This window comes from Triticum urartu, chromosome 6A (genome assembly GCF_056163025.1).
Source record: "Triticum urartu cultivar PI428250 chromosome 6A, HENAU_Tu73, whole genome shotgun sequence".
Classification (NCBI taxonomy): Eukaryota; Viridiplantae; Streptophyta; class Magnoliopsida; order Poales; family Poaceae; genus Triticum; species Triticum urartu.
Window position 1 is genome coordinate 364705818 of NC_141878.1, and position 10778 is coordinate 364716595.

Consider the following 10778-nt stretch of genomic DNA (forward strand, 5'->3'; position numbering starts at 1 on the left):
ATTAGTGTCCTCATTACTAATGGCGCACCAGACACATGGTGCACCATTACTAGGAATTTTTTTTCCAAAACTATTAATGGCGCACCAGGGCACAGTGCGCCATTACTAGTTACCACACGCTCGGTGCGCCACTACTGACAAATTGTTTTTTACTTTTTTTTCAAAAGTAGTAATGGCACACCTGGGCGAAGTGCGCCATTACTAGCTCAAACTAGTAATGGCGCACCACACCCACGGTGCGCCACTACTGAGATTTTTTTTTGCAAAACTAGTAATGGCGCACCTCTGGCAGGTGTGCCATTAGTAACCAGGGTTACTAATGGCGCATTTGTAGGTGGTGCGCCATTAGTAACCTAAGACCAGCTAGATATTTTGGACAGCCACCTACCACACTCACTTTCCCCACTTCATTCTCTCCTCCTCCTCCTCCAAGCTTGTCTCGGCTGCCTCCTCCTCCTCACCTCATTTGCACCATAGATAGTCACACCCTGCATTTTGTAACATGTCATTTGCATTAATAAAGCATCAAAATTTGGACCAACAAAAACTTTTGCATTATTTGGCTTTTATTTTGGAGTTGCTTTTCTCTGTGTGGTTTTTCAAGTGCTCTTTAAAGTCAACTACTCCACCTTCTGTACTTTATCTCCTTGCCCCAAACTTCTGCCCAATGATCATGCCATGTGTATAGTGCAATATAGTATTTTCTTACAAAAATAATTTGGCCAAATAGTATTTTCAAAAATTAGTTTTCCAAAAACCCCTGAGTTGAGGTTTGCACTACAAGTACTTGATTTGGGGTATGAAAAATATTTCAAAGAGTATATTTGAAACCTATTAGATATAGGATTCCCATAAACCACAAAAATATAATTTTAAGAGTTATTTTCCTATTTTCTTTAAAAGCTTTTTCTTAAGGACAGAAATGGTCTTTAATAGGGAAAAATTATTTTATTGTTTTAAAAATATTTGACAAAAATCAGGGAAACTAAGTGGGCATATATTACCAATATATAAGAGTTTGAACACATGGTCATGTTCAAAATATTGGACAAAACCTTCCAAAAGCATTTCTACCCATTTCAAGGATTTGAAATATTTCTACAGGAAATATTTCCACAAAAATCCAAGGAAAATCCAGCATGTGACGAATGCATATTGTGACCACCTTGCAAAGCCTCATGTAAATCAATATCATTTTGGTTCACCAAAATGCCCCAAAACCCTCTCTGACCAGAATCAAATTTGAACAATTTTGTACTACCAACTTTCTCTCCTTGACCCCAACTTTTGTGAGCATGTTCACATGACCAAATGAGGCCACTACAACAAGTGGTGTATCAAGGAGAAGTGATTTGCTCAACTAGATCTACACAAGTTCATTTCTGCTAATTTCTAGGGTTTACAAAAGTCGCATTGGCAACTTTGCCCAAATAAGCTCCAAATTGGTGGAAGGCCCTAATTATATGTGTCATTTCACCGTGTGGAGTCTCATGGCAATTGGAAATATTTTGCTTGCCCAAACCATTATCAAACACCTTCTGCCACTTTTCAAAAATCACCATTTTGGCCACTAGGACTATTCTCCTTGAGCTCAACTTTTTACCACAGCTCCTCCTAGTCCTCTCCTACCTCCAGTAACTCTTCCCTGGCCTCAGCTCAATGATTGAAGAGTGAAACATCCCCATTTACCCTTCTGGATAGCAGCATTCTTCTCCTTTCTCACCTCCCTCCTCACCCCAGTGGCCACCCAGGGCATCCAATGCCCCTCCCCCATTCTTTACTCCCCCCTAGAGCCACCAGACACCTTTGGCCGTGCCCACACTGCATAGAAAATGGCCATGCCGGCCATTTGGGCGCTCTGGAGCGTGCTACAGTGCGCTCCCGCACTGTAGCCGCCCCCGGCCACCTCGGGCCTCCCCAGCGCGCCCGACGAGATGCCTCGACGTCCGCAACACGGCAGCTGGTCGGCCCCCTCCTCCTTCTCCCTCCTCTCGCCCCAGCTCGCACATGCGCCGGCCGCCCGAGGGCCCAGTGAGTGTGCTCGCATGCGCGGTGCCCTGCCCCCTGCTTTCTCTCCCCTCACCCTCGACCAACCCCACAAGCACCCCAGACACGCCCACGCGCGCCCCCGTGACCCGTAGCAACCGCAGCAGGCTCGCCGATGCACGGGTCCTCGGTGGACAGTCGCCCACCTATTTAAGAGTCTCCCCGAGCTCTCCACTCCTCACCACTCGTTCTCTGCACCACCGAATCATCCCCATGCACCCCCAGTTCCTCTCCAGAGCCACCCAAGCTCGAGATCAAGCTCGAGCTCCGCCGCTTCGGCTCGACGGAGTTCGCGAGGTACAGGCCTCCCCCACTCCTACTCTGCCTCAATCTGGAACCCACGAGCACCCCTGATCACTTCCCCCTTCTCCCCTGCTTCTTTTGCAGCCAGAAATGGCCGGAACCGACGACGCCCGAAGCTTCTCCGCCGCGAGACCTCGTCGCCGGCGAACCAGGCCACCCCGGCGACCGCAACCACATCCACCCGAACGACGACTCGACACTGACTCCATCCGTACCCTCGCCCGACCTTGCCGTGACCTACATCGACGCCTGTGAGCTTGCCGGCCCTCTGTCGCAAGGTTAGGAATGACAGGCGGGCCCCGCCTATCAGCCTCTCCTCTCCATCGCCCCGCTCTCTCTCGCTGACGCCTGGGCCCCGCCCATCAGGTTTAAACCTGGCGCGCGCGCATGCACCAGTGCGCTGGGCCGCCTCTTTGGCTGGGCCTGCTGCGCTGCGGCTGTTCTGGCCCAGCAGGCACAGAGCCCTTTTTCCTTTTCTTTTTCTGTCACTTTTCCAAAAATTCCTCTGGACTAAATATTACTCCAAATGCAATAATTCCAACTACTAAATTCTTGTAATAATCCCACCTATTTATTGGTGCAGTTTTCATTCTTATCAAACCAACTTTTCTTCACTGTTCAAATTTAAATTTGAATTTAAGCATTTATGCCTGTCATTTAAAATTCCTAGCACTGTTTCCATGACTCCAAATCCAAAACTAGGAATTTTCCCCTTCTTAGTTTTCACACTAGTATTTAACAAAAATGAGTTGACATTTTTATGAGCACTTTGGTTTTTCTGTTTTATTATTGCCTTATTTTTCTTGTTATTATTTTGCGACGATAGATTAAGTTGCTGACGAAGGAGTTGGACTAGAAGACTTTGAAGACCCAGAAGACTTTGTTGAGCCAGGCAAGCAGCCTTTGACCATGTCTATGAAACCCTTTTTATGCATGTCATATAGCACTTTATTATTGTTGCATCGGGATCATGATGAGATGGTAACCACTTCGGTGGGTTGCCTTCGTTACTTCCTTGTTGATACTTGCATTGTGCATGACCCTACATTCCTATGAGGGTTATGCCAGTGGGAGTAGATAGGATGCTAAAGTAGTTGCTACGCAAAAAGGGGACGGGAATATGCATGGTGATGGAGACAAAGTATTTTCAAGACTTTTCGAAAACCCCGCCGGGTGCCACTTATGCCCAAGGGAGATAATGAGTTGGGTAGCCACTTGATGACGAAGTGGTGTACCGAGGCAATTGTGTGTGTTGTTTTCAAAACGGATTGGTTTAAGTTGCGACCGTTATTCCAACCTTACATGCGCAACCACTCTACCCTTATATGGGAAAGAGCATTATTGATTACCTAGGCCGATACTAGCTTGGAGCCCACATTACTAGTGACGGGAGAGTTGTTGTTACGCTCTCTCGGGACGGGGTCATGCTAGGTAGGGCGGCCATGACTGTTTTCACAGGGCACCGGACACACCATTGGTACCTCGTGCTTGTGGTATGTGATGAATATGGGAGCGAGGCTTGTCAATTTTAAGATGTGAAATGTTGGGCACGGGGGTTACTACCAATCGAGTGGACTCTATGTTAGTGTCGTCTAGGGAAAGATAGTGATTGGGTGCTTACCCCGGGTACTTGAGGTACCGCGGCTCGTGGATGACACGGAAGTTCCCCGTATCTTGTGGGTAAAGTGTGCAACCTCTTTAGAGTGTAAAACTATTCGAATGGCCGTGTCCACGGTCAAGGACAGTTGGGTAACCGCTCTTGGGCTACGTTCACTTTTTTACAAACCAATGTGTGTGGGAAGTACTACTTGGGCCAAGTCAAAGGACTTGACATGGATGAGTTGGGTTGGAGCCCACTCCCTTTATGTTGATATCTGTAACTAGCCCCTATGGTTACTTGAATTCATGTGATGCATGATTTACCAGTTATTGAGCATGTCATAACATGACAAAATTAGCTTTCTGCAAAAATTTACCTATGTCATGCATTGTTGTATCTTGAGCCAAAACATGGGTTGCTTACGAGTACATTCAAAGTACTCATTGGCTTGCCACTGGTTATTTAATTGTCCAGGCATGGAAGAACAGGAGTTCGAAGAAGAGTTCTTTCGAGACGAACATGCGAACTAGGACGTTTCCCAATCAGAATGCCTGTAGGGTTAAGGCAGATGGCATGGGTTCTACTTATCAACGAAGATTTCTGCTGCTTAAGTTTATTTGGTATTCAACCCTTGTGGCTTTATCTATGTAAAACTTGACCATAATGGTCATAATTTGTGTAAGACGATATGTATGGATGTAAGACTCTTGTTATTCAGCTTCTGTGTGTTCAGTGAGCATTGATCTCTGGGATCACTGTACACGTGCATTCAGTGATCACGACTTATGAGTCAGGGTCCCCACAGAGCTGGTATCAGAGCCATCCTAACTGTAGGAAGCCTTAGTTAGCATGGGCGTTAGTTAGGATAAAACTCATTTTGCAAAACCATCTATACTTCTCTTCTCCTCTAAGCTTACCAAACCCAAGATATATTTCCATATTTACCTCTCCCATTCAACCTTTGTAGATGGCTGTCGTACCCGAAGACTTCCTGACCATCGGATTTCCCATGCTTCTCGAGGATAGCCTCAAGAAATGCCAGTTTTACCGAGCCCCCACTTTCACCTACCATGAGCATTGGATCAATGACACCGAGATGGAGTATCATGTGGAAGTGATTGTGAAGGCTAATGACTCTCCAACAAGCTGGTTCTTCGAGGGACCCAGATGGCAACACTGGTTCTTGCCGTCGAGATGGCAACCCTCAAGGCACTCACCCGCCTCCGAGACCTTCTTCCAGAGATGGCAGACGAGTTGGCAACCCGCTTCTTGCCTTATCGGAAGGAAGGTGAGGATGAGAGCACTGCACCAGCTCCACCATTAGAAGAAGGACTTCCACTCCGATTCCAGACCTACTTCAGCCTTTGTGCCGATAGTTTGGCACAACACTTGGCCTCAGAATCAATGGAGCTCCGAAAAGAACATCATGAGACCAAGGCACTTCTTTGCCAAGCACAAGGGAAGACAGATAGGATCAAGAAGGAAGGTGCTCCCCCTGGTCAGCTCACGATCGCATACCAAGGCGGAAGACCCCCAAAGGATGGAGAACCACCACATCAGCTCCGCATGAGCGCAAAGGATTACCGCAAGCTCTTCACACCACCGGCAAAGCAACGCTGTGTCGAGCTCCTCCACTCCCCCACCCCTTCGAGCAATGAAGTAAGTCATGCTACTGATGACGAGGAGGAAGACCCGGAAGAGTCATACTACACGACCGAGCGTTCCACCACTTAGGCATCATTCGCAACCCGGATATGCCCGTTAGTAACCCCTACGGTAGGATAGGTCGTGTACCCCTATGCGAAGTCGAGTCCTTGTAATGGTTCATATGAAACCATGTAGTGTTGTGTTTGCTTTTGATGTGTTTGATGGACGTCGTGCTTTCCTTCAGGAACTTGTAAGCGACTACATCACCCATTTGGATTTTAATGAACGTGTTTGGCCTTTTGGCCCTTGAATGAAAACAATTAGTGTCATACCAACCCCCTTACTAGGCATCCCATCTATATTGCCTCCCCTCCTCTTTCCCAATCATGAGACCTTGACCGCTCCAACAGGATGCCTGTTGTAACACGTACTGGTACCTCTACCCAGCAGCAAGAAGCCGGAGCAGGAGCCAGTCAGGACCAAACCCAAGGACAAGCTCCACCACCGCCACCACCTCCAAACATGGACATGGCTCAGCTTCTCCAAGCCTTCCGAGAGGAACGCCAAGCCAACACTGCAGCCCTCCAGATGATTGCTCAAGCTGTCAATCGCTAGCCGGCAGGAAATGGCAATGGACGTTCCACATTGGTGGAGTTCAAGAAGCATGCACCACCCACATTCATCGAGACTGCTGAACCCCTGGACGTAGACGACTGGGTCCGCACCATTGAGGATCTGCTGGAACTAGTCGGATGCACTGAGGACCGTGAGAGGGTGGCATATGCTGCTCACTGTCTCGGGGGAACTGCCAGAGCTTGGTGGGATGGATTCAAGGCCATGCATGCTGAGCAAAACATCACTTGGAATGACTTCAAGGCAGAATTCTGCAAGGCCCACATTCCTTCCGGAATCATGGCCATCATGAAGCGTGACTTCCGAGCCCTGAAGCAAGGAAGTAGCACTGTCAAGGAGTACATGCAGAAGTTCAATGTTCTCTCAAGGTATGCTCCTGAGGATGTCAGCACTGATGCTGCCAAAAGGGAGAGCTTCATGGAAGGCCTTAACCAGACTCTGCAGTATTCGCTTGTTGTGTGTGACTGCCCAACCTTTCCAGATCTGGTGAACAAGGCACTCATGCTTGAGGACAAGCGACGTGCTTTGTACGATACTCGTAAGCGCAAGATGATTAGCAAGGGTAGCTCCAGCAACCAGAAGCCTCGCCCGTGGCAGCCAGCCCCGGTCAAGTCAACCTATCAGCAGCCAAGAGCCCCTGCACCTCGCACCAACTATCAGCCTCAGCAGTGTGCCAACCCCAGGCCAGCTTTCAACAACCCCAATAACAATGCTGGCAAGAGCAGCAACCCCAATCAAGTCACTTGCTTCGGATGTGGTCAGGCAGGACACTACTCCAAGTATTGCCCCGACAAGAAGCCCGACGCCCCGCGCCCCAATACACATAACCAAGGCCAAGGCCGTGGGATGCCACCAAGGAACCAAGCTCCTCGCAATACACCCAATAACGGCAAGGGTCGTGTGAATCATGTCACTGTAGAAGAAGCCCAGGAAGACCCGGACGTCGTACTGGGTACGTTCCTTGTTAACTCAGCACCTGCAACTATCTTGTTTGATTCTGGAGCCACGCATTCATTTGTCACCCAAAAGTTTGCATTAAAGAGTGGCATGACCCCTACACCCCTGAATAACCCTATGGTGGTACAAACCCTCGGAGCAGAGATGAGAGCCAAGATAGGATGTAAAGGAGTCGGGATTGTCATTAATGGGGTAGACTTCCTAGCAGACCTTATCATCTTAAGATCGCAAGGCTTGGATGTGATCTTAGGAATGGATTGGCTCATCAAGCACCAAGGCTTGTTAGATTGTGCCAACCGGTCTGTCACTGTGACCAATGACCAAGGAGTCGAAGTTAAATTTGCCTCCAACCCCTCCTTTGCTCAAGCCAACCAAGTCAACTGTCTGACTGAAGTTGGATTGGAGAAAGTGCCAGTAGTATGCGAATACCCCGATGTCTTTCCTGATGAGCTACCGGGAATGCCTCCTGACCGAGACATTGAGTTCATCATCGAGCTCATGCCCGGAGCAGGACCCATCTATAAGAAGCCCTATAGAATGGGATCGGAAGAGTTAGCAGAGTTGAAGAAGAAACTGGAAGAGTAGTTGAGGAAGGGATTTATCCGCCCTAGTGCCTCCCCTTGGGGATCACCTATTCTGTTTGTGGCAAAGAAGGACGGTACCATCCGCTTGTGCAGTGACTACCGCTCCCTCAATGAGGTTACAATCAAGAACAAGTATCCACTTCCCAAGATTGAAGACCTGTTTGATCAACTAAATGGGGCCAAGGTGTTCTCCAAGATCAACCTCAGATCTGGGTACTACCAGCTGAAAATCAGACCCCAAGATATTCCGAAGACGGCATTTGTAACCAGATATGGCATGTATGAATGCACGGTCATGTCCTTTGGATTGACCAATGCCCCATCTTACTTCATGTATCTCATGAATAAGGTCTTCATGGAATATTTGGACAAGTTGGTCTTTGTCTTCATTGATGACATTCTTGTCTTCTCGAAGACGGAAGAAGAGCACGAGCAACATTTAAGGATGGTCCTAGACAAGCTTCGAGAGCACCAACTGTATGCCAAGGTCAGCAAGTGCGAATTTTTGCTGCGTGAAGTTGGATTCTTGGGTCATGTTTTGACCAAAGAAGGATTATCGGTTGATCCTGCTAAGATTGAAGCCGTGACTGAATGGCAATCCCCAAGCAATGTGAAGGAAGTTAGAAGCTTCCTCGGACTCGCAGGATATTACCGCAAGTTCGTTGAAGGATTCTCAAGCATTGCCCGACCCATGACCCAGCTCTTGAAGAAGGACAAGAAGTTTGAATGGACGCCGAAGTGCGAAGAAAGCTTCCAGGAGCTGAAGCAGAGACTGACCACCGCCCTAGTTCTGGCCACACCAGATGTACACAAGGAATTTGTGATATATTGTGATGCCTCAAGAACCGGACTGGGAGGTGTTCTAATGCAAGAGGGCAGAGTCGTAGCTTACCTTTCAAGGAAACTACAGCCTCATGAAGAGAACTACGCTACTCATGATCTTGAGTTAGCAGCAGTGGTTCATGCCCTGAAGACCTGGCGACATTACCTCCTAGGGAAGCGGTGTGAGATATACACAGATCACAAAAGTCTGAAGTATATTTTCACTCAGAAGAAATTGAACATGAGGCAGAGAAGGTGGCAAGAGTTGATCAAGGATTATGACCTCAATGTTCAATACCACCCTGGGAAGGCTAACGTGGTAGCAGATGCATTAAGCAGAAAGGCTTGTTCCTTGAACGCTATGATTAAGGGAAGGCTACCCGCCTTGTATGAAGAACTTGAAAGCTTCGGGTTGGAACTGGTTGCACCAGGGTTCTTGGCCAACCTCGAAGTTAGGCCTACCCTGATGGATGATGTTAAGGAAGCTCAGAAGGGACACGAGAGTATTGAAGGCATCAAGAGGAAGATCAAGGCAGGCAAGGCCCCAGGATTCTTGAAGGATGAGCAAGGAATTATATGGTTTGGGAATCGCATTTGCGTACCCAATCAGATAGAGCTCAAGAATTTGATCTTGCAAGAAGCTCATGACACCCCATATTCCATCCACCCCGGAGGAACCAAGATGTATCAAGACCTAAAGGAAAGATTCTGGTGGCATGGCATGAAGAGAGAGATAGCCACTTTCGTCGCTAAGTGTGACATATGCCAAAGGGTCAAAGCTGAACATCAGCGACCCGCTGGATTGTTGCAGCCTCTCAAGGTGCCTGAATGGAAATGGGATAAAGTCGGAATGGACTTCATCACTAGATTACCCAGGTCAAATAAGGGACATGACTCCATTTGGGTCATAGTCGACCATTTGACCAAAGTAGCCCATTTCATTCCGGTCAAAACGACTTACAAGGGAAACCAGCTAGCCAGCGTCTACATCAACATAATCGTAAGCCTTCATGGTGTTTCCAAGGAGATTGTGTCAGATCGAGGAACCCAGTTTACCTCAAGGTTCTGGAAGAAGTTCCAAGAGGCCATGGGACCAAGTTGTCCTTCAGCACTGCTTTCCACCCACAGACCGGAGGTCAGACGGAACGAGTGAATCAGATACTCGAAGGCATGCTCCGAGCCTGTGTCTTAGCATATGGGGCTAGGTGGGAAGATTGCCTCCCTTTCGCCGAGTTATCAGTCGAGCCTCCAGATGGCACCATTTGAGGTGTTGTACGGACGCAAGTGTCGCACACCCCTCAATTGGTCAGAGACCGGAGAAGGACTAGTCTTTGGGCCCGATATCCTCCGTGAAGCACAAGAGCAAGTCCAGTTTGTCAGAGAGCGTTTGGAGACTGCCAAGTCAAGTCAGAAGAGCTACGCCAACTCATGCTGTAGAGACATGATCCTCCGAGTTGGAGACCATGTCTATCTCCGGGTCACACCTCTCAAGGGAACCCATCGCTTCCATGTCAAAGGAAAACTCGCACCAAGATACATCGGCCCCTTCAAGATCACTGAATGGCGAGGAGAAGTGGCTTACCAGTTGGAACGGCCACCTGAACTATCCGATGTGCACAACGTATTCCATGTGTCACAACTCAGGAAGTGTCTCCAAGTTCCAAACAAGCCTGATCTTTACAAGGACGTCGATCACCAAGCCATTGACCTTCAGCCCAATTTGACCTACCGCGAGAGATCCATCTGCATTTTGGATGAGGCTGAACGACGCACTCGAAGCCGCACCATCAAGTACTTCAAGGTCCAGTGGAGCAACCACACTGAAGCAGAAGCAACCTGGGAACGTGAAGAATACCTTAGATCCGAGTTTCCGTATCTCTTTAAAGCCTAGTTTAGGAATCTCGGGGACGAGATTCTTGTAAGGGGGGTAGGTCTGTCACACCCTGCATTTTGTAACATGTCATTTGCATTAATAAAGCATGAAAATTTGGACCAATAAAAACTTTTGCATTATTTGGCTTTTATTTTGGAGTTGGTTTTCTCTGTGTGGTTTTTCAAGTGATCTTTAAAGTCAACTACTCCACCTTCTGTACTTCATCTCCTTGCCCCAAACTTCTGCCCAATGATCATGTGTAGCGACCAGACCTCAAACAGTCTGATCTCTGTGCTCCGGTGTCATCCCTAGA

The 10778-nt window shown here is 48.1% G+C and overlaps 1 protein-coding gene across 1 annotated transcript; it reads left to right on the forward strand.

Moving 5' to 3' along the window:
• Positions 1–5116: 5116 nt before the first annotated feature.
• Positions 5117–10483, forward strand: LOC147965269 (uncharacterized). Its single transcript, XM_087530383.1, has 4 exons — positions 5117–5608; positions 6212–7767; positions 7864–9171; positions 10237–10483. Exons 1-4 carry the CDS (start codon positions 5117–5119, stop codon positions 10481–10483), a joined length of 3603 nt encoding a protein of 1200 aa, XP_087386509.1.
• The last annotated feature ends 295 nt before the right edge of the window (positions 10484–10778 follow it).